Source organism: Anarrhichthys ocellatus, unplaced genomic scaffold, assembly GCF_004355925.1.
Source record: "Anarrhichthys ocellatus isolate YVR2014 unplaced genomic scaffold, GSC_Weel_1.0 scaffold16, whole genome shotgun sequence".
In the NCBI taxonomy this organism is placed as follows: Eukaryota; Metazoa; Chordata; class Actinopteri; order Perciformes; family Anarhichadidae; genus Anarrhichthys; species Anarrhichthys ocellatus.
Genome location: NW_022280046.1, coordinates 2269589 through 2293457, shown reverse-complemented (window position 1 = coordinate 2293457; position 23869 = coordinate 2269589). Strand labels below are relative to the sequence as shown.

Here is a 23869-nt window from a genome sequence, read left to right as displayed (position 1 = left end):
CTTGTGTGCTCTACAGATCAGAAAATAGATCTTCCCAGTGATAAGATTTTCTATTTTTTGAGCTTGAAGAATTCAAGTGTAGGGCTAAATATTAGGTGAAAGTTTGACTTGTTAAACTAAAAGATTTCACATCACAATGAATGCCACTGCAAAGACCTACATCTGTGTTCTAAAGAGTCTTTTGGAGAAGGTGGTTGACAGACTGCAACAGGAAGTCTATCATGAAGAGCGGAGGAAAGTCTAAAAGCATCATCAAATGTTGCGTTATAATAACGTGTAATGAAGATCTATCAGATTAGGTTGAGCAGATGTTCCTTTTTTCTAAGGACAGTCCATAAATGTGGTGCTTTATCCCCAGATTCCCTCCTCCCAAGTGGGCTAATAACAGCGGAGGCCTGTTTTATGTTGATAACAGGATCATTTAATCATGACTAGTAGTATAAATTAGTGTTAGTGGGCAAACTTCCCCCTCCTAGTAGTGCTTTCATGTCGTAGCAGTAGTAGCAGCAACACAGGCCTACAGTACGTGGTACCACAGATACCTTGCCCTTGGTGTGCAGGAGGTGATGCTGTATGTTTCTGGCAGCAATCATGGCCAGCTGTCTTTGGATCCACTGTAACTCCACCTGAGACCGCCTCAGCAGCTCCTCCATGTTAGCGCCGGACATGTGATCCCGCATCACCTGCAAAACCCACACGACCAAGAGATTACGCACGCTGCAAACCTCAAGCATACACTGACTGAACCACGCACGCAAACAAAACCAACACATACAACTGAATGCGTACAAAATAAATGTACTGCAAGCAGATGTACACACAGAAACTGTTACTCGTGTGCAGTTTCAAGTAAATAGCTCGACAATTCAATGTCATTACATCATCTTTAAACAAAAATGTACAACTGCACATGCAAACATAAACACAGAAAAGAATGCAAACGTTTCATGACACTTACTGTACAATTCCTTCATCTTCTTTCATTTAAAAACACATAACTTGTTTGTTACTGCAAGTATATAGTCGATCCCTGACAGCAACAATGTCCAATTAAACAGTGCATGCCACCTGCATCAGTACGTCGACATGCATGTGTAGGTGCTGACTGGTTGATATATACTGTACATACAGTATGTGTACCCATGTGCATGTGTTTGAGTGTGTTCATTGAGAGAGAGAGAGAGAGAGAGAGAGAGACAGACACTCGGTTACATAACAGAGGATTACTGTATCACAGCAACACAATGACAGGGGGGAGCATGGAAAAAACATAAGATTTTATCAGTCAGTGCTAAATCCCCATCTATGTTTCCTGTTTTGTACCTTTACGCAAACACACACACACATACATGCATGCATGCGCGCACTGTATCCATATAAACTACTATATAGTGACACGTGGAAGGTTAAGAAGGTTAATGCTGCTTCAGGAGATTGGATTTATCTGACTCTACTGCTGCATCATAATAAATACTCAAACTGATTTCAGTCATCTGCATTCTGTCTTTTAGACTAATGCATGTCTTTTGAACAAAAGCAACTGCAGAACAAGATCACAGTAATGAAACAAAATTGTGATACTCAAAGTGCTTTTTTGGGGGGGATACTATCAACAACAGACAACCGACGGAAAAAGAAGAAATACGGGTGATTTGTTTTCGACCAGTTTTTTCTTAGAAAAAAATAAATACTGTCAAATGAATCAGCTCCCTCTTCCCCGGTCTCTCTTAAAGCCTCAGCCAACTGCTCAAACAGCTTCTCTGTGCCGACTCACCTTGGACAGCTTCTATTTCCTTGCAGGGGACTGCTGGACGAGGACAGACAAAACAACAACAACATCACGAAGCTCAGGAGTCCTGCAGATTTATGCAGAAATGTCCCATCCCACCAAGCCATCTATGAAGCTGCAGTGGTAAGCATCTCACAGATGTATTAAAGCAAGAGGAGGGTGCTGTGCGTGCCAGGCTCCAGGCCTGAATGGGGGTTTTCATTTGCCATCTATCTATTAATTATTCTATTAGCCCATTACTATGAATCATTTGTCGTAAGTATGTCACCTCCCTCTGAAGAAGAGCATTACTATTGTGATGCCATGTAGTTAATTCTGAGCATTATTGTTGTGCTATTAAAACTTTAGCACATTCCCAATTAGAAACACGCGGAGTTCAGTTATGGGGTTACGACATTATTACAAACAAAAAAGTTCCTCTTTAAAATATATATTTTATATAGCTTTAAATGGTGTTGGAGCTCTGCATGTATCTAAAGATTATAATGCATGCACTTTGTCTGCAGTGCAGGAGTTTCTGCAACTGGAGAAAAACTTCATAAGATTGCAGTTTGCTAAAAAACGACAACGTATATCTAAGAACATGATGTTGCACCTGCAACACTGTAAACCTTAAATGTTAATAAAAATCCTATTTTGGGGGGGGGTGGGGAAAAACTGTCACTAATAACTTTGAAAGGTTGCATTTTACCCATCCATGTGAGCAGGTCGGTTGCCCTCATCCTGTTCACAGTGACCTTCCTTTCTTTTGGCTTCTCACCTTCCCGATAATAATCCTTAAAATCCTCAAAACATTTCAAAAACATTAAAAAAATAAAAATAAAACATGCATGGATGCTGTGTATCGCTGCACTACACATACGCATGTCCGTCTGTAAGTAACATTACGCGTTTGGGACAGCTTTACACCTGACATGGCTTGCTCTTTACGCACAGAATCTGTTATGATTCAGCATTTTCTCTGCCTGCTGTTTGACCATATGGCACACTTAACGAGAACATGAAATATGAACTGGTGACGGGCAAAGAGCATTTAAGGCTAACCTCGCACATATGGGGACAGACCTGACCTCGTGCTTGTGTAGCGCTAACGTTAAAGGTCCAATATAACGTAAGCGTGACCCCGATACTTCCCGGCAACACATTAAAGACACGGGTTGATTTGTACAACAGAAAGCACCCTAAACACACACCTGGTCCATTTCACTTTACCTGATTAGCTCTTCGCAAGGCGCAGGACCCCCTACCCTTAACCTGAGTGCAATCAACCTGGATAATTGAAAACACCTGCGTGGCTGTGCAGGGCTTTTGTTTTCCTGGCTACTTGAGGACAGGAGAACTCCTCAACACTAAAAATAGGCTACTAAGCACTGTAGAGCTGGAAAGTTTGTTAGTCTTTGTCAAGTCAATATTATTTATACAGCCCAGTGTCACAAATTAGCCTCAAGGGGCTTTACAATCTGTGCTGAATCTTTTGGCCCCGATTCAGAAAAAACTACTTTATAACATGGGAAAACTCCATGAATGAGAATTTAGGCCATACAATACTCAAACTTGTACAGAAATTAAAGTGGGAGAAAAACCTTCAGCTTCCCATTAATTTGTAACCAATTTCTTTAAAAAGTCCCAAAAACATGCCAAATACAAACCAAGAGATTTATTCACCATGATTTTACTGATACACGATAGTTACACATCAAAGACATCAATAGTCATGGAGAAAAACATCAAAAACACAACTCCAGGTTGAACGCATGTATGTTGTTCTTGCTGCTGGTCTCAAAGAGAAGTTTGTTCTCACTTCCTGTCCGGGCCAAACGGCTATAAACGGTCACCTTGACAGATGAACTGGTCCCAGATTTGTATAGCGTGTAAGAATGCAGGTCGCTCATTTTTTCTTGTTTTAATCCAGACAGAAGTGCTGTCCTAACACATCTCCCCCTCCTTTTAGTAACTGTGTGGCTGTTTCAAACTCCAGAGGGACAGTCTTGATCTGAGATTTCTTCAGGTCTCTCTCCATCAGCTAGGGATAAGAACATGGGACACATTATTCATGCTACTCAAATGACTATATGAGGAGGAGTATTAGCATTTATTAGTTAGCTTCCATTTAGTTTATTTATGTACCAATAGACAATAGTGAGTAACTGTTATCTAAAGTGTGACATTACCTCATATGTTGTTATCTCCAGCACCTCGTTGATGTCCTCCTCTTTTCCTGACAGAGGTGTGTTGATGGACCCAGCAGCTTTGGCCACATCTGGATGGTAATGCTTCTGCAGTGTCTGCAGGACACGAGAAGAAAATAATTGAAAATGAGGTATGCTTCCATTAAGTTAGATTCCTAAATATATATGATATTCCTTCATCTTGTTTTCCAATCAAAACCCTTGGCTGTCACAAGTCATGGCTCAGTTAAATTCAGTGTCATGGAGGATTTATTTGGGAATCCAAAACCATCCCATGCTGTACACACCTTAATCTCCCACAAGCTGCTCTCTAAGGCACGGCACTGGGCAGGATCCTCTTCGTCCATTAGATACGGGTCCTCCACGGGCTCTGTCATTATGAATAGAAACAAACCTCTACATGTATCCTAACATGCTTCCTTGGATTGTGCATCACAGTAAAAATTCATACAAGCTGTGTTAAATATAACGAATCGGACTGGCAATCTAAAACCCCTGACATTTTGAAACTGATGAAATTACAACCAAAAAGAGAGTGACTGCCGCTCACCATCCTGTGTGCTGGGCTTGTGAATAAGGACTCTGCAGGACGGGTGGCGCCGGATCAGGTTGTAGATGAAGGGCAGCACTATGAGGAGGGCTGTAGGCGGCGCTGTGAGAGCCAGGCGAGCCAGGCGTTTGGCAAACGCAGCCACGAGGTACACTGGCAAGTGGCTGGAGGAAGGCACAAACACATATGCAGCAAATGTTACCAATGCAATATATAAGCTTTTTGAGATTTTCATGGTCGTACAGTCACCTTAAATCAGATTATCACATTCTCCCTAAACACTTTTAGTGAAGCATGAATGTTCTTACCTGGAGCTAAGGAAGAGGTTAGCTAGGTGGAAAAAGCGCGCTCTGTACTTAACATGGAAAACAGAAGGCTCAAGCAGATTATACAACTTCTTGTAGAAATCCGGGTAATCTCTGCAAGCACACACAACATATAGTAGAGTAATTATGCAATTCAAACATCTTTCAGTCTACTGTTGTCCTTTATAGATTCAGAATAGAGCCTCATGTTTCTTCAACATGTTACTGTCATTAATGTGACTTTTAAAGTAGCCAAATTAATTGTTGTTTTTTTCATGTAATACTCACAGGTTGTGTTGATGTATGAGGACAAAAAGCCCATTGAGGGCCAGCAGGCTGATAGCCCCACCTGTTCAACAAAAACATGACAAAATATCAGGATTACCAGCATCGCCCTATGTAAAAAAATAATACCCTCATGGTTATTTTAAAGCATTCATTGTCACATGAAGATGCTGAAGTACTGTCACCACTGAGCCACACGCACAACTTACCGACTTCATAGGCCGCGGTCAAGAAGTCGATCATCAGTGTGGGTTTACTCAAGTTGGGCAAAATGGAGACATGGAGGATCACCAAGATCTTTTTATACATGCTGCTTGGCAGCTACAACAGAGAGATGAGATGGCACAGTGAATACATTTTAATAAAAAACATTTAGATTGTGCAGTCACGATTTCTATAATACCTTATACTTGAGAAAGCCCAGCCACATCCTCTCAAAGGCACGCTTGTGTTCCTGTTGTGAAGTAGAACATTTAAAATCATATTCGGGGAAATATCTAAGTTAAGAAATGTTAACGGTGGATTAAAAACATTTGTACTTACATTCAGCTTAGCAGCTTTCCAGTCCTCGTGCTTGGCTAGAAAAAAAAAAAACATCAGTTTATTAATGACATGTAAAAAATAGCATTCATGTACAAAACTAACAAGAACAGCCTCTTCTCCCCACACAGAAGAAACTAACTCTGCAACATTGTGGCGTTGACAACAAGCAGGTCTCACCTTCCTGTTTGATCATGAAGTTGGTGAGCTCCGACTCCTGGCTTGGCATGCCGATGTTGGACATGAGGGTGAAAACGTTGTTCTGATACACAGGCACCAACGCCTGAGAGGAACAAGACAAGCACACAGCATTCAGCGCACCGAGTAATATTTACTAAATAAAAGAAAAATGGGACAAGGAAAGTAATAAACAAGCTCAGCAACAGCAGATGAACTAAGTGCCCCCTACCCCTTTGTTTTTGTTCATGACTTTGGCCACATTCTCACGGATGGAACTCATGACATAATAGCGTACGTCCTCCATCTCAAGGAACTCGAAGAACCTGGAGATCAGCAAGTAGTTGTCTGTTGTTTTGGTCAGCAGTCTGTCCACCACTGCCTGATGATGAAATAATAGAAAACATCAGAAGGCGCCTGACAAAAAGGTCGGATGATTTAAAAAAAGAATAACTGCCTTATTTCTTGTCTTGGCAAACAAAATGGGGAAGTCACACAAAGGAACAGATAAAGTATATTCATATTCCCACCACTGACGACCAGGTTGTACGACATCTTACCTGGATGAGTTCTCTGGGGAAGCTGTAGTGTTCACTCCAGTCTAAGTCCTGGAGTGGATGATGTCCTTCTCCTGCAGCAAACTTCATGAGGCAGCACAGAGCACTCTCCTGTATTCAGACAGTTTGTATTAAAAACAATTAAAAAACAGACAATGCAACATCGGAAAGATAACAACTAAACAACGAATAGCGTTGGCAGGCCTGAGCTGGTATGCAATGTACAGTACACAAATTACTTGACTCTCCTTTTCATCTGCAATCACATTTTTACAGTAAGAGCAGCATGGTTCTTTGTGTGTGTGTGTGTGTGTGTGCGTGTGTGTGTGTGTGTCACCTTCACATCATGAAGCTCATGGTTGAGGTGCTCAAGCAGCATCTCCACACAGCTGTTGTATCGGTGTCGCATGAACATGCGGTACTTCTCTTCAGCACTCAACCCACCTGAAACAGAAAACATACACATATAACGTTACATATAAATATATGTGTGACCATCTACCTCGTAACTAGGGTTAATTGTAATGTACAGTTATTATTATTAACCTAGTAACGTTACTCACCACTCAACGCCGCCGCCACCTCCTCCTCCTCCTCCTCCTCTCCAGGCAGTTTCCCCAAAAACAGCTCTTTCTTCTCCAACAAGGTGCAGAACAATTTGCTGCAGGCATTGGCGGCATTGACAACATCTTTCTCTTTTTCTGACTGCAAACGGACATGGAGAATAAAACACACGTGCAGTGTATGGTGTTAGTAACCAAGAGAAGCACGTTAACATCCTACCTGGTGTCAATAAAGCTAGCTAACCAGCATGTATTCAGCTGGGTCCTACAACAGCGTTACTTAGTTGCGTATATTCACCTCAAGGAACTCGAGGATGTCGAAAACGTCGTTGGCATTTTTTCTACTCTCAAGTACATTTTCAACTTTGGTATTAAGGTCAATTTTAGCTCTTTTTCCACTTTGTTCTGATGTTTTCGCCGAAATCACGTTGCGTCTTTTGGCCGGCGCCATGATTATTTGGTGATGCTGCGTTCAAGTTACTTTGTAGTAATATGAAACATGAAAGATATTACTACAAACATCCTGGAACTTCCATGTGAACATCCTAGAAATTTTGTTTGTGAATAATTTAAAATAGTTACAGTAACGTCTGTTAATATCACCATACAAGGAATTACGTAATCTATAAATATACTATATACGAATATAGTGCATAGACGGGCGGCAAACATACTTGAGAAAGGTCTACTTTCCTATAACTCCAAAGGTCAGTGAATGCAGCACCAGTCTTGACCACTCAACTGATGTGTCGCCTCCTAGTGACGGGAGGCTGAAGTCCTGGTTTCGGTTTTAACACAAACTAACCAAACCACTGCTAGGGTACAGATGAAACACATTTTATTACACATTTAGTGACTCTCAGCCGAGTTCTGTCGACACATTACTTTTCTGATCAAAACATGATTTTTTTCCATACAATACAATAACTGTATGATCTAATCAAATAGATTCTGTCCCATATGTAAACATCATCTTCACTGCTCCTGCAACTATGAAATAAAAGCTATATACCATTTGTGATGTTGACTTTCCTAGCTCAATACATGAAAAATGGACTGAAAATAAATAAGTCTCATTCCATTCCGACGGTTATTAGTTTTATTAGCACAATCTAAGGTTTGCTTCACAATGATCTTACCAACGCCAATTGGTAAATAACTTTCAACAAAAAGCATTAACTGGCTTTACGAACTTAAAGAGACAAGGCCAAATAAATAACTGCTCACTAAGATCTTGCAAAATATAGACACTTGATTTAGCTACCCTCATATTAGCTACAGCTGATCTTTAAACTACATTCTTGCGTGGGAGCTGGACAGTGGATTTTGTCCCAAATCTTACAGTGGAGTTGAGGTGAAGTGCATATAAGAATGTCAGTATTGCATTGCGAAAAATCCAAACCTATCCTTAAGATTCTTCTTACAAGACAAAGACTCAAACAGCTAAACAACCAACACTAATGGAGCTGAGACACATTGGTTGAGGGCATGATCCAGGCACAAATTAACACCAGGAAACACTCAGGGTACAATAAAGAACAGAGGTTTTTGTTGTTGTTTGTTTAATAACATTTGTATAAGAGAAGCAGAATTTAATATCACAAAAAAAAAGTAAATTTTGGAAGATATAATAAAAAGAAAGCTAATTCCCAACAAAAGAGAGAATATTTAGTTCTGAAAACATCTCTTCTTTCAGCTGGCAGAGTGACCTAATCCGAGTCATTTCTTAAATCTGCGTTGTCCTGGGGGAAAAGGAGAGAGCAACAATGAACAAAATGATTTATTTTAAACATCATGGTTTTCAGTACATATTATTACTCTATGGTGGCTTCCAGATACCTGTTTCTGGTCCTTATTGTCTTGTGCGTCAGTAGCTGAGGCTGTAGCTTTAAAGTCATGGATGGGAAGTGTGGACATCCAGCTGACCATAGAGCCCTCCTGACACTCCGTCTCAACGATGGTGGGGTAGATGTGAGCCTCCTTGAAGCCCTTGATGGCCTCCTCCTCGCCGCCCCAATCCAGCCGCTCGTGCAGACCGTCCCCGCCGAACCGCTTGTTGTACCGGTCAAAGTGAACCCTTTCCAGGACCAAGCCCAGTCCCGGAGCTTTGGGAACATCCACCTTATCGTGTCCCCAGCTACGCTCCACCACCTCCTCCTTCGCGTAGCCCTTCGTCACCGCAATCACCAGGCCGATCATCTTCCGGATTTGGTGCAGCATGAAGCTCTGGCCTCGTACAGTGATCACAGCGAACTGTATATTGCTGTTGATAAAAGGCTCTCCGCAAGACATCTCCATGATGTAGCGGCGGGCACTGGGGTCGCTTGGAGCCTTCTGAGAGGTGAAGTTGTGGAAGTTGTGGGTGCCTTTGTAGAGAGCAAACAGAGCGTTCACCTTCTGGAGTGTCCCGGGCTCGAGGCGAAAGGCTGCTATGTCGCCAGTATCATAGTCTTTTGGGGAAAAGGCCACTGTTGGAAGCATATAGGCGTATGTACGAGCATCACAGTTGTTTTTGGAATTGAAACCTTGGGTCACCCGTTTAAGACCTGTTGGAACAAAAAGGAAGAGAAAAAAATTGCAGAATGTTAAAAATCATCTCAAATTCCAATCAATAAAATGTAATTATTAGAACCAATGTCTCACCGAGGATTCTGACCTGCGGTGGCAGATGCTCGTTGATTTTTTCAACGATGTCTTCAATCAACCGCAGCTTTAGAGACACCACTTGGCCAGCAGCAGACACACCCTGAACAAACACACCAATAATAATGACGCATGCAAACTCACAATACAGTGAATATTTCACTTTTAAAAATGGCCGTGTTGGCCTTGTGCTATGACAGGTACTCCTTCTGGGATGTCTGCACAGACTCATACCTTATCTGTTCTGGCACATCTTTGGAAAGACATCTTCTTCATCTCATCGCCATGGTTTTCAGGAATGCAACCGGATTTAATGAGTGCAGTGACCAGTTCATCCTCGATGGTCCGAAACTGAGAGGTTCCGGGATTCCTCTGAAACACAAAAAACACATTTAGCAAGTCGTAAAAATTAAAAAAAAAAAAAAAAAAAAAGTGTAGGAGAGGAGAATCAGCTAGAGTACGAACCTGCATGCCATAGTATCCCTTTCCAGAGTATCCCACAAGGAGTACCACTTTCTTTTTGGGATATTTCTTTTCATCTTCAGCTTTTTCCTCTTCTGCTTTTAATTTCTTTGCAGCCTGCACCTTCTCAGCAGAGTCCTCGTTTTCCTCGTTGGCTCTTTTCAGCAGCTTGGCTGTCTGCTCATCCCTGGAGCCCTCACTCATCATGCAAAGCGAATTCCAAGGGCCACCTGTGGAGAGACCAAGAAATAATCCGTGATCAGGATCCCCAATCCGTGATCAGGATCCCCTGTGAGTTACATGTCCTGTTCTGTAAGGTTAGCTGTGATTGTGACGAAGGACGCCATTACATGTTGCACAAACATGAACACGGTAAGGAGATAAATCTTGCGGACAAAAAGGGTATTTAAAAAAAAAAAAAAGCAGGAACACACGCAATCACGGCTTGCACACCGAATGCGTTCACCGGCACGTTGTCTTGGATATGTTCGCTTACCGTTTCTGTCTAACGTCAGTCTGTTGTTAACTAAGGCACTCAACAGCGGTCGGATTTTAAACATGTCACGCTAAGCCATCATGCAGCTAAAGGATGCAGACTGGCATGTCAGCTGAACTACGGAAGCTAACGCGGAGCGGAATATTCAGATACAACCAACTTCCGGTTACGAAATATAAAGTCTCCTAAAGACGTAACTCTGCCTTGCAAAATTCATCAATGTATGTAAATATAATGCAAACTGTAGCTGTGTCTAAGAGTGCTGTAATAGATGCGGCAACATAAACACATGGCCAAAGTTAACTTTGACCCCGGTAGTAAATATCGCGAGACTCGCGTTGTTCTCGCTTTTGCAAACGTAATATGAGTACTTTAAGTCATTTATTTAAAACAAACAATTTCTAAAAAAAATAGAATTGAAAAAAGAAAAAAACATGATTTACATGGGAATTTTTACATCCACTTATATGGAAAATTCAGTATTTTATGAGGTATCTTAATGTAGGCAAGTGATGAATCTCCACATGTATTTACATTTTTGTCCACTTGAGTGCAGCAAAATCACATGAATGGAGGAGTCATCCAGCTGCTTTGGAAAATATATATTCAAATGCCACCAAGTTGTTTTTTTTAGGTTATGGTTTGCAATTGTGTGACTCTCCTGGCAAATCTCAGGTTGTTATACATGAAAAACAACATGAGGTATCGAACAATATCAAGTCAATATCGACAAAATGTGATGTTTCCTTTGGTGGGCTCCAGGAACTATCACTGAATAATCAGAGCCAAACATCAACTGAGCTTTATAATTCATAATCTTAATACTTTTTATGTAGGTAAGATTACAATTGATCTTGTTATAGGGTAAAACCCACTGTTTCCTCCTTTCTGTATAGACTGGCTGCTTGTTACAAGGACACCCCCTCACCTTTCCTCATGTAACCATGTCATAATTATCACTAACATAACTTGAGCATTGATACATATGGGTTTCTTGTAGAAACCAATTACATGATACAAGGCATAATCCATATGAAGAAGTCTTTCCATTATTGATTCACATTAGCGGCTCATCATAATTTGCTCATGAAACCTAATGCTCGTGAGTAAACCTTTAAGGCAAATTATAGTTGCAATGGGATTCAGCGTTCCCTGAGGAGAGAGGTGTCTCTTTCCCAAGGACTCCACTACAATGAGGGATTGTGGTTGTCAAGAGGCTCAGCATTTAACCCTCTCATCCTGAGATGGCTTTATAATGTCCACTTGCACTTTTTCAGAGCCCCTTATAAGGTGACCAAGTAGTTTTCTGCTGAAAACACGAAGCCAAACATAGGCATGCAATGAGAAAAGGGCCCTGTTTGACACAATCTCAACTCACCCGGCGTGTGCCAAATTTTCTAACAAAATACTCACAGCACGCTGGTGATTCTTTATGCGAAACAGTGATTCTTTAAGACTGGTGATGCAGCTAATTAGGCTTTGCTTGATGAAAAGCACAGCGCAGGAGTATAATTTACTTGAATTATGATTGCTTTACATAGCCTGTAGCCAGGAGGGTATGGGTGAGTGTCAAGTCCCAAAATTGAAAAGCTGTGAAATCACTGAATGCAGCGAGAATCTTTTTCATTTGACACGCTGTAATTGTAAATTTATGTTCCACCCAGATGTCTTAGAATAATCCCAAGTATAAGGTTCAAACTACAAAAGAGTCTCTTAACTTTGATGATCATGAATACCTGTGGGAAGCGTATCTTTTGCAAAGTAGCAGACATTTTCAGCCATCCCCTGGAGTCAGACATAAACAAAGCCTGCATTGTTTTAACCTCAGTGTCCTGAGACGTCTCATCTCAAGTCTGACAGAAAGAAATCTGACTAAAAAGAAAGATTCTCCAGCCTCCAAAGAGAGTGAACTGGCCTCACAGTGAGCCACCATAAGCAAGCAGTCCAAACAGACCTAAACCTTTCCGCTAAGCTCACACTCACCTGAACGCCTATAGTGCGAGATGGCCACAGTCGTTACTTGCAAGAAAACAGCCACAGCCGAACCTTGACCGGATTGGACGGCAACACATTGCCTCTGTACTGCCACCACATACAACACAAAATGAGTATTCAAAAACCTGACTCTATTTTGGCTGAAGTCTGTATAGTTCAAGTATAATGTCCTGCATTCTTATATGTCGTCAGTATGTTTTTTGTTATTAAAGCATAACAACTGATATTACTCTAGTGACATAAAACCAACTTGTCCTTTAAGACATACAGTATGTATATGTTTTACGGCAAGTATTTCTTGATTGGTATTATTAATCAAAAAATCTATGACAGCCTGGCTCTCATTCACAGCATTTTTTCTTAATAGTTACAGATTGGGTTTCATCATATTTTATTTTGTATTAGGCTGTCCCAACTGTGGTCACTATAGCTGCACAGATTTAGTCTTTCCTTTTCATTGAGCAGGAGTCTGATTGTGGCAGCACACATTAATCACAGTCTTAAAATAACTTGTCTTTCAAATAGACAGCAGATACTGTAGGCTGCAAAAGACAGAAACCATCCCACACATTAACTACATCGTTATCTTTAGGGATTTTAAAGGACTGCTTTTGTTATCTATGAGGTCAACATTACAGGCAACTGAGAATCTATATGGATAACGTATTTCTGATTGCTTTCGATGTACAGTATGAAGTCTTTTTTCTTCTTCTAGAAACCATATAATGTCTAATGCAAAAGGCTACACATGTCACTGCCCAATTTCACTCCATGGTATCATTTCAAAGATAATTTTAGGATGACTTTAACCGATAAATTCTTTCTGACAATTTGATAAAGTCCACGGAGCAAATGATAAGGTTAACTGTGTTGCTCTGTCAGTCTGACGGAACTCCAAAACCACTGGCAATTATGAGATAATACAATTAATATACAGTATTATCAAGGTTTGTGCTGGAAGCCTTTCTTTGGGGGAACGACTTTTTATTTTTTTGGTGTCTGTTATTATATTTTTCCCAAAAATATATTAAGAAATATTTTGGAAATGTTGTAGAAAATATAAAAACACAAATGTAATGTCAACTGCCTTGATCCCAAGCTCCGTTGTCGTGGAGGTGGAGCTTGGAGCGAGGAGACTGTAGGATTTCCGGTGTTTCCAACCAATGGGCTGATTCCACATGCGGACACCGAACACCGCATTCGACGCACGCGAGAGCTGCAGCGGACAAACGCGATTGGTACCGACGACGACGCTGCTGATTCCGCAACGTACAGGCAGACTTACTGCAACAGAGGCACATGTTTGAGCCATCTATTTGGACAGAATTATTCTGGAATTCGCTGTTTTGAAAGAAGAGGAAGACATAACATCGAATTGAGACTATGCTATGTTGATATGAGTGTTTCGTACACGGTCTCACAGGAAACCTACACCCGGCTAATTCAAGCGGACCCTAAAGAAGCCCAACAGTTAGCTAGCTGTTAGCCTGTTAGCTATCCGATAGCTCGGGAGCCGCTATTTTTCGTGCACTCTCGCTACAGGCACCTGCCCCGTGTTATAGCTAATTAATCGGTTACAGCCAACACTGTGGAATCCCGCTCTGATATTTTAATTATTCAGTTTAATTCACCGCGGTGACACCAAAGAAAGGAGAGAACCGTTGAGAGGTTGAGGTCGGGACCAGCAGGGCGACACAACCGGTGTCCTCAAGTGGCCATTCACCATCATGGACAACGGACACACGAAGACGGTGGAAGAAGTTTACAGCTTTTTTAACGTGAATGAAAGCACGGGTCTGAGTTTAGACCAAGTGAAGAAACAGCGGGAACGATATGGACCAAACGGTAAGGAGCTGGTTAATACCGGTTTGTTTAAAAAAAACCAAGTAGCTTTAACTCTACTGTGCCGGTGTCATGTGTACAGCTATGGCAGTAACGGCTCCCGGTTTGTAACGGACGAACAAAAAGGAAAGGTTGCTGACGTCACGATCTGTATGTTGAAATATTGGCGAGCGTCTCTTCTGTGACTCACTAAATAAACACATTATCCTCCTTTATACTATGTATCTGTGTATTGTTTCATCGCTAATGTCACGGCTATAGGTGTAACTTATAGATATAGATATATAGATATAGACAGATAGATATGATATTTCATCTGACTAATTTAAATAAATAGCTTCTCCATTTCTTTTTTTTTTTCTGGTCTGGATGGGATGACCTGCAGAATTGCCAGCTGAGGAGGGTGAGTGAACCATTGTGAATAAATGCAATTAATAACCTGTAACTCTAAATGTTAAGTCTCTCATTCATGTTTTTTTTTTTTTTTTTTCCCCCCCCAATGATTCATTTTGAACTCTTGTTTTTTAGGTAAATCCCTTTGGGAACTAGTGATTGAACAGTTTGAAGATCTGCTTGTCAGGATCCTTCTACTTGCTGCCTGCATATCCTTTGTAAGTGTAACACACGTTTTGTTAGCTGTACAGGTGGTTTGTGCACTGTTGATTCAACCCATATTATTATTAGTAAAACAAATACAAAACCTCCTATTTGACTTCTTCTTTTGTATGCGATTAGTAGTAATAACAGACTGTGATCAGGCGTGTCCCTCGTTTTAAAGGGGTGCGTTCAACATTCAACTCAAGATAAGTGGACCCTAGATTGGGTATTTAGGTGATCATACAAAGTGTTTATAGACCTTTTTCTGATTGATTTAGTGCAGATCACAGTTTAGCAAGAATGATGTTCACAGTGGAGCGGAAAGGTGCCCAGAATCTGTCCGCTGACACAACCCAGATGATTTTCATGATTCTGTCTTGTGGTATTTTATGTCCGCTGTGCTTTTTCTCTCTTGTACCAAATCAAGTCATCGCAGTATCTTTGAGCCTGTTGCTTCCTAGAAATTATGTTACCGCATCAATTATCAAGAAATCTGTAATTTAAAAAGAAATGCTGACACTTTGTTCATCTTGGAACAGATGGCTATGTAACTTGATTAGTTTATGTGGTACGTTGTTGGAATATCCTACATGATCTGTGTTTGGCTGTTAAAGATCGAAAGGGACAGACACCTGAGAAGTCCGTCTGTCTCTCCGATGATTGAATTGTTTGTCGTTAACATACCACCACACTCTAGTGATGACTTAAACTCTTATCACAATGCTCAACGTTACTTTGATGTCCAGTTTTCACGTTGCCGGTGTGAATACAGGATGACGGTTCCATAAATGAACAGAAATAACTTGTGTTGCTGTCACCAGTGAGTGACAGTCCCCACTGTAGTTTGTGTGTGACACAGTGTGAGGTTAACTATCATACGGCCCTTTTTGTTCTAGGGTTGGCTGTTGGCCTACTGGCTCAGAATGGCGCTGACAGCCAGCTATGGTTCCAAAGCTTATAAATCACCAGCTGTAGCACGAGACTCGCTCTCAATCACAGAAGCACCTGCAGATAAATGCACATTTATTTTAGCAGGACAACATTTAGACTACAAACAGACACGTAGAACTGAATTTGCTGTTTGATTGGCCGTGCTTAAATGAGTTGGGAGTAGGAAATAAGGGGGGCATTGTCATTTCGTTTGACACACTTCACTCCTGGCGCCGATTCTAAAAGAGGAGAGAGTGGTTACTACACTCTTTCGCTCACGTGGCTTTCTTGGCCCAGTTTCTGCAATACTGGCAGAAGCTGGCGTGGTATTTATTATGAATTATTAAATGATTGTTAGATACTTAAAATCATTGTGCCAAATGTGTAAAAGTCAAAGTGAGGTTCTGGCACAACTCCAATTACTAGGAAGGTGCGTGGAAAAGACTCTGGGAGGAGATCCTAAAACAAAGCTCATAATTACCGTTGTCCAGCAATGTCCAGTCTTTATTTCTGTCCTTTAGGGGTGTAGCTAATGTTAACCCGGCTGGACTTAAATGGTCTGTGTCTCACACTTCAGTATTAACTGTTTTAGTGTATTTCCTTACTTTTCATTGTTTTTTTTCTCTGTTTTGTGTGTTTAGGTGCTGGCCTGGTTTGAAGAGGGAGAAGAAACCGTGACAGCCTTTGTGGAGCCTTTTGTCATCCTGCTTATTCTCATAGCAAATGCCATTGTAGGAGTCTGGCAGGTAAACGGATTGCATTTACAATTTCACATCACTATGAGTTCATAAATAGTGGCCTCGAAAGTGGTGACAATAGCTTATTTTTTGCTAATTTCAAATGATAACCTAACAGTGGAGAGTTACATGAGCTCTTCCAAACTCCATTTTCTTTTACTAAAAAGCATATTATTACAGAATGGACTGGATAAGCTTATAATTACATTTTTATCTGGCCATGAATTTGACAACATTTGTCATTCAGGCCAAGGATACAGTACATATCTTATTGGACCCTCAGTGGGGGAAAAACTACATCAATCTCATACACTTCTTGTCTCAGTCACACTGTGGAAACCTGGCCTGCCCCACTTCCTCTTCACTTGGTATATTCCGGTCCTTATTTATCAACCTATCCTTTCAGGGAAACTCTTTGACTGAGCAGGACAACATTTAGTCTTCAACAGTGAAACAACACAACCAATGCGATGGTTTTTAATGGTGCTTGTGAGAAGTTTTTTTTTTCCTCCTCTATATTTATCTGTGCCAGCAGGGGCTTGGCTTTTCCCGGGATTTACGGTGGCCGTTCCTTTGAGACGCAGTATTATTGATTGGTCAACATACACTTTAATTATAGGCAGGAAGAAAAGGCAGCAATGGTCATGGATGGGGGGGGGGGCACTCATCTGGACACACAGAAAAACCTATTATCCGTTATATTTTTTCACTGACACCTTTTGGATCACGTTTAGAATTGACCAGAATACGGTAGATTACCCTGGAGTCAGTTACGATAGATGCATACACCAACTCCTTGCACCTGCTTGTGGCTAATAGTGTAGATAAAAGCACCCCAGACACACGAAAACAGATTTAATTGACAAGATCGACAACGAGGCATGAAGAAACACATCTGTGGAGCTAATTAATACAATATAAGACCTTGCATGTCTCATACAAATTCATAGATGGTCCGGGAACAAGTTGGGGAACCCCTGACTCATAATCTGTGGGTAACATCTAGAAATTGAGAAAACTTCTCGCAGTGTGGAATATCATTGACTCCAGGTCTTGAGCAAGGCTATTTTTCTCGCTCTTGTCATAGATCAAAAGTGTGTTTCTGCAGGTGCAAGTGTCTAAATGTCTAATAACTTCATTTGCAGAACAATCCCCATGATTGTAAGTCACACCACACGATGCCAAAGAGGACACCTGACAGGTTGGGTGGGTCTCTGCTGGATTGTCTTGTGAATGAAATGCGTGTTGAAGGTCCTGCTGAGGCTTGTGTGTAAATGGGAGTTGTTGCAGTAAGTGGCTGGTTGACTTTGTTCATGTAAACAAAGCCTCTGAATGATGTAGAGGTGGAGGAGGCTGTACCCGCTGGTGCTGCTTTGGATAGTTTCCCTCTGAATACAGAGCAGTTGAATGTTTTGTATGCTTTTCTTTTGTTTGTAGCTTTCTTTTAACCTTGTAGACCCTCACCGTTACTGGCAATTTTAATGACTGTGCGTGTGTGTGTCTGTTGCTATTCTTTAGAAAAGGGGTTGTGTGTGCCCTGGCTTGTCATGTCTCGTTGAGTGCTGCCTGCCTGAAGGCTGTCACTAAAACTGTCCGGTCTGAGAGCGATGTGTCAGACACGGTGACGTCAGCACTAACGGAAAAGTGCAAGAGAAGAAGGATCGGGAACCAACTGAGCCAGCAATAAGAGAGCATTTGGGGGAAACTTAAGAATTTATTGCACTCGCATGCGTGATCACATGTGTTTTGGAATAGAAAATCTCCATTGTTAGGGTAAGTCTTAGGTGTATTGTTTGACATCTGAGAAAAGAAAACCATGTGACCTCGGCAAAAGCTTTCTTTCATATTTTTTCCCCCCAGCCTTTTACATCACGTCCCAGTGTTGGCATAATTATGCTCCGCTGTCTATCCTAGATCACTCATCATGTGCACTTAGTATATTTTGTATTTGTCGCTTTGCTGATGTAAAGATTTGATACTAATCCATTTTGAATAATGGTGTTCTAACTAAAACAGCATATCTGAGACTTCGCTGTGTCTTCATCCAGCTCTTGTGAAGTGCTCAGTGTTTGTGTGAAATGTACTTTTTTTAAAATTTATTTTCCTCCTATTTCCACTGTTTAGGAGCGAAATGCAGAAAATGCCATTGAAGCGCTCAAGGAATATGAGCCAGAGATGGGGAAGGTGTACCGCCAGGACAGGAAGAGTGTCCAGAGAATCAAGGCCAGGGACATTATGCCCGGAGACATCGTGGAGGTGGCAGGTACGGTTCAAAGTATTAATGGCATAGCTTGGATTACTTGAAGTGGGTCTGTACGAGGTACTTATCCATAGTCTGTGTATTACCTACAGTAGATAGCGGTCGGTCAGTTTTGAAGACGGGAGTACCAACAAAGGAGCAAAGCAAGATACAACTGTGGACGGGGGACATATTTTAGCAAAGGCTCACCTTTAAAAATCAATACCAGTTTAAATGTCTGCTATGTTTAGAATATTTATCTGGGAACGGAACTGAAAGTGACACTGTATGGAGACATAACATTCAGTTCATTTCCTTGTTGGAGAGGGCTGTCTGACAAGATAAAGTGGTAAAAATATTCTAAATATAGCTCACAGATAAAGGTCATCATCTTTTGCTGCTGACCTTGTCCACAGCAGCACATTGTAGGTAATACACTGACTATGGATAATATGGATTACCTTTGAGAGTTGTTTATGATCAACGTAGTGTCCGAAGCACGAGTGTGTGCGCCGAAAGTGGTGTCATCGCGCCTCTGTGCAGCCTCACACTTCCAATTTTTTTTGGACATGGCGCCAACTGCACGTGCAGGGCCTTTATATTATTTAAATATGTTCATCTGATAAGTCGCTGACATACAGCATACCTTGAAGAGCTGATGAATTGATGGCTGTACTTCAACACACTGATGCTTTTAGTGACTGTAGGAGACGTACAGATGTAAACACCATGAACAGTGTTATGACGTACACACACGCAGCTGATCCCTCATCCTGTTCATCCCTCTTGACAATTTCAGAGTAATGGCGGCACCAAGTCAGTGAAGCAGTTTTGCAATACAAGAGCAGAGGCACAATCTGTTTCCCAAACTCATTTTTTTCTTTGCTAACCTCAACTTGAATAGGGCCACATATGTTTTTGGCTCTTGCGTCACTGCTCCCCATTTCTCTTGTTTTCTTGCTCATTCTCAGTGGGCCTCTTTCTGTCCTTCTTCTTGTCTATCTTTGGTTGTCTTTCTCTTTTCCTGTCTCTGTTCATTATGTAGCTTCCTATAAAAGAATTTCTTCATCTTTTCTTTGTCCCAAAGCAACGGTTAGTGGAGTAGAGTTGCAGAAAAGATTTTTTTATCGTGTTTATAATCTTGTTGTGGATTTACTCACTGTTGTTCCGATGCCTTTCAGAGTCGACGTGTCACTCTGTGGCATAAATGTACTTAAATAATATACTTTTTCAGTCTAACTTGAGTTAACTAAAATAAAATCTTCCTGTTAATTCTCATATTGATGTGATTTTAAGAAATTAAGTGCAGCATTGATTTGTTATTCTTGGATAGTTATATTTTAAGATAGTAGTCTTTCTTTCTTTCTTTTTTTTTTTTTTAAGACTTGAGGCATCAGTTGGGTCAAAACCATAATCTGCATTATAATTTTTTGTCATCAAAGCTTATAGTGACCGTAGTTTATACCGCAGCTGCTGCACAACTATTATCTCGCGTTCAGAGTCGTATAGATCGTTCAACCTGCCGACTCAGGCTTGTTAGCGGTACAGTCGCTGAATCAAACAAGCAGGCCTACATGCTTTATGTACACAGTTACGGCCATTTGATTTACTGTGACGGTTGATGATTTATGAGTGTAATGCCAGGCTGCAAAAGTGTCTTGTCAGACCAGACGTATGGTTTATATCCTTTGGGTACTTTCAGATTTAGAGCTGCGATGATTTTGCCATCACAAGCTCAGCTGCTCCGTCTGAGCAATTGTTTTTAAGCAGTTAGTGGAACTCTGTGTGTCAATTACTGCGGTTATGGGTCTTGCTTTGTGTTAATATTGTTTTTTCAGTCATTATTTTTTGGATACACTGTAAGCATTCTTGCAGTCCGGCAAAGATTTCCTTCTGAAACATTTTCCTACATTGATTGCTTACTTGTCACAGTTCAGTGTTTTGCTGTGTTGCATAAACAGTTTGTTTTGCTGCAGCACTGTGGGTGAGGTATCATTGACCACCGTTTGCTTTTGTCTGTCTGTTCTGAGCATCAAATGACACACCTTTATGCATCAGTGGCATAACTCTGAGCTGCCAGCTTAGCGGGAAATGATCCATGTAGTGGTCACATAGAGCAGTCTCGTCTCAGAGAAAATATTTTTAGATGATGTGTCAATATGGTGGTCTTTGGTGCATTCAAATTTTTCTATATTTAAGCTAAGATTGCTGCGGTAAGTGAGACTCAACTTGCTATCTTGTAAGTCCATAAGTCGTCGTGGTTTATCACACTATATGACTAACCGGCGAGAGGGTCGCACACTACAAGATCATTCACCGGAAGGAGTCCGTGATGACTACGTTTAGATTGTAGGTTCAACAACAACACATACAGGTGTTGTTACAGGCAAACCCCTCCACCAGGTTTCCCCTGAACCCGCGTGTTGCGCTCTCATCGGCAGAAGCTCCCTCCCAGCCTCCCCGACAGGTCCAGATGTTTAGCATGCTAGATATCTGGAAGGTGTCTGCGATGTGTCGGCGAGCCTCTTGGCTCACTTCTACTGAACAGTTCACGCGTAGCGCTCGAGCACTGATTTGCGAGCACTGAGCCGACACGGATTTGTCTCTGATCTGAGGGCTTTCGTCGGGGGAGCTCTGAAAACTGTCGGCAGGTGGGGGAAAAAAGGCTAAAGTCGTGTAGAATGAAATACGCATTACCGTAAGACACTCTGTCAAAAAAGGCTTTTGGTTTCATGTAGCTTGTTAATGTGGCAGTGGGCTACTTCTGCTGAATCTAGAGTCTTCACAGCGAGGGTTCTTAGTTTTGAGTTGAGCCATTCATTCACTGTTTGGACTCATAATTAAACTTCGCCATACTCGAGAGACCAAAGTGAGTCAACTGGTTGTTATTGCAGTGCCAATTCTTTGCTTTTGGGTTGCCTTTGTTTTTACCGTGCATTTCTTTACCGGACTAGATGTTCTTAGTCTGTTGCCAAAGCCTCGACCCCTTGTAGCAACAACATTCTGCGCATAAGAAACTTTCTTTCTCGTCCCCTGATTAGTGCTCTCAGGCTGTATGGAACAGATCTCCTCTGTTCTTGTGACATATGGTTTTATCTCAACCATTGATGTGGTCAGAGACAGCACGATGGGATGTAATGTTGAGAAAGGGAACAGATTTAACTTGATAAATAATTCGTGCTCCAGATGGCCACATGGCCAGGTTTCCTCTCTCGTGTTTGGAGTATCGGATAGTCTGTCTATTGTCTCTGCCCGTCCTCTGCTGACTGTCTGATCCGCTCTTTGCTCATTCCTTTGACAATGTAAAGGCTTAATTATTCGAACACAGAGAGGATATGTCATGCGTGTTTGTATATGTCACGGTTTTGATCAGATTTTTGCTTTCATAAGGAGTGGATGAGTCCTTTGGGGGGTGGAGGAACGTGTGAAAGGTCCCAGAGGGCTGCAGACTACGTGCTAGCACATCGGGGAGTCTCCGTCACTGTGAGAGAAAATATACAGCCTCTTAAGGCCTCTTAAGATCCACTGGACCCCCCCCCCATGATGAATAGTTGTGTACTGTGTAACCTGGGCTATAATTCAAAGCCAAAGGACCTTATTGGATTGGTGTGGTTTAGTCATGGCAAGAGGCGGGGCTTATAATTTGACATGGAGTCGGGGCTTCAACCATAGTTGGTATGAGGAAGGAAAGGAGATGGGAGGTGAGAACTTCTTGGGTCTCTACAAGCTGATGAGGTGTCATCACTTTAAATATATGCAGACTGACATTTGTTCCTCCCTCTAGGGAACAGATAAAACCGATATATTCCTGTGTTCATGTTGGAGAAAGAGGTTTATATCCCAAGATATGTTACTAAGTTGTTAAGTTTAATTACAATAATAAATTGTACACTAACAATTCATTACATTTGTCTAATTATTAGTTTGTTACATTTTGTTTCACATAGTTAGGAAAGCAATGTTTAAGTCAAGCCTGAAGCTGCCTTACACGTCAAAGAATGATCTCAGTCTCTTCCACACAGTGAGGCAAACATTACGCTGTTATTAATCAAACAATAGTATCAGATCGCTGCATCCCTGTTGTTGTTGTTGTTGTTATTATTATTGTAATTTATGATTTGTTCTTTGAAATGTAATAGTCATTATTACCAGGATAAATGGGTTTGTCATGATGGTGATTACCAACATGTAATTATGGGTTTAATTTAAAAGGCTGTAATAATTGATGGGTCTTCTTGTGCTAAACTATCCTCATTGCCTGTGAAAGTGGATGATTCCATTCCTGTGCCCTTATTCCCTCCACCAATGAGTGGTGAGCAGGGTCACTATTACGATGACGTAGGAGGTTTTCTAATTGGTCACTATGGGAACCTTCCCACGGGGCTTTGAGCCTTAAATGTTCCCAGCGACTGCAGTTCCTCGTCTACGTTGTCTTCCCTCGCGCTGAGCTGGTTCGTCTCCTTCAGTTTCTCCTGTCTGTTGAGGGGGATCTAGTCTGAGGCGGTGATGAAGAGGCGTTTTGATGTCCTCTCGTCAAGTGGACGACCAAATTTGGTAGTGCAGCTGGTCCGGTCCCGGAGCTTTATCGCTCGCCGCGAACTCGGCACTCCCACATGTTACAGTGCATTTACAGTAAAAACCTTTTTGGGATTTTTGGATTATGGGTTAGTTTAAACAAGATGTGAAACCATGCAGCGACGTTATTGAGTAGAAAATACTCACTACAGTCTCCGAGTGGCTTAAATGTGTCACAAACTCACGAGAGTGATGGGAATGAGTGAACGGTTTGTTTCTATGACGTGGAGCGGATTCTCCTTGCTTGAAACAGAAGTTTTTTGTTTTGTTTTTTAATATAAAATCATTCCCCCTCCCCCCAAATCCAGCAGCACATGTTTGCAAATGATCAAAATAGTTTTCCCATTTTTGGACCCAGGTTTTGCAGGACTCATCCAATCCCACTCATCCTTCCCATT

General features: G+C 41.4%; 3 protein-coding genes across 3 annotated transcripts in view; 1 reads left to right on the top strand and 2 right to left on the bottom strand.

Annotated features, from left to right (window-relative positions):
* Positions 1–3431: 3431 nt before the first annotated feature.
* Positions 3432–7418, bottom strand: noc4l (nucleolar complex associated 4 homolog). Its single transcript, XM_031855775.1, has 15 exons — positions 7254–7418; positions 6956–7097; positions 6730–6836; positions 6396–6503; positions 6068–6217; positions 5839–5941; positions 5662–5696; positions 5522–5572; positions 5328–5439; positions 5122–5182; positions 4837–4947; positions 4529–4692; positions 4266–4348; positions 3961–4074; positions 3432–3812 (listed from the first exon to the last, which is right to left on the bottom strand). Exons 1-15 carry the CDS (start codon positions 7404–7406, stop codon positions 3693–3695), a joined length of 1614 nt encoding a protein of 537 aa, XP_031711635.1. The 5' UTR covers positions 7407–7418; the 3' UTR covers positions 3432–3692.
* A 294-nt stretch (positions 7419–7712) lies between these two features.
* On the bottom strand, positions 7713–10854 carry pus1 (pseudouridine synthase 1). The gene is made up of 6 exons (XM_031855791.1): positions 10557–10854; positions 10064–10290; positions 9833–9970; positions 9599–9701; positions 8795–9501; positions 7713–8697 (listed from the first exon to the last, which is right to left on the bottom strand). The coding sequence occupies exons 1-6, from the start codon at positions 10618–10620 to the stop codon at positions 8665–8667; spliced, it is 1272 nt and encodes a 423-aa protein (XP_031711651.1). The 5' UTR covers positions 10621–10854; the 3' UTR covers positions 7713–8664.
* A 2912-nt stretch (positions 10855–13766) lies between these two features.
* atp2a2b (ATPase sarcoplasmic/endoplasmic reticulum Ca2+ transporting 2b) overlaps positions 13767–23869 on the top strand; it is a 20280-nt gene continuing 10177 nt past the window's right edge. The window contains exons 1-5 of the mRNA XM_031855649.1: positions 13767–14396; positions 14779–14796; positions 14922–15004; positions 16562–16666; positions 18782–18920. Coding sequence (XP_031711509.1) covers positions 14279–14396; positions 14779–14796; positions 14922–15004; positions 16562–16666; positions 18782–18920 — 463 coding nt within the window. The 5' untranslated portion in view covers positions 13767–14278. The remainder of the gene's footprint in view (positions 14397–14778; positions 14797–14921; positions 15005–16561; positions 16667–18781; positions 18921–23869) is intronic.

What these genes read in the sequence shown, in the direction of transcription:
- pus1 (XM_031855791.1), bottom strand. Translation starts at nt 10,620, where the DNA reads ATGTTTAAAATCCGACCGCTGTTGAGTGCCTTAGTTAACAACAGACTG. An exon ending in GATGTGCCAGAACAGATAAG is followed by an intron (nt 9,702 to 9,832) that starts GTATGAGTCTGT and finishes GTGTTTGTTCAG; the next exon opens with GGTGTGTCTGCTGCTGGCCA. An exon ending in ACAATAAGGACCAGAAACAG is followed by an intron (nt 8,698 to 8,794) that starts GTATCTGGAAGC and finishes CTTTTCCCCCAG; the next exon opens with GACAACGCAGATTTAAGAAA.
- noc4l (XM_031855775.1), bottom strand. Translation starts at nt 7,406, where the DNA reads ATGGCGCCGGCCAAAAGACGCAACGTGATTTCGGCGAAAACATCAGAA. An exon ending in ATGAGCTTCATGATGTGAAG is followed by an intron (nt 6,504 to 6,729) that starts GTGACACACACA and finishes GTCTGAATACAG; the next exon opens with GAGAGTGCTCTGTGCTGCCT. An exon ending in CTTCATGATCAAACAGGAAG is followed by an intron (nt 5,697 to 5,838) that starts GTGAGACCTGCT and finishes TTTTTTTTCTAG; the next exon opens with CCAAGCACGAGGACTGGAAA.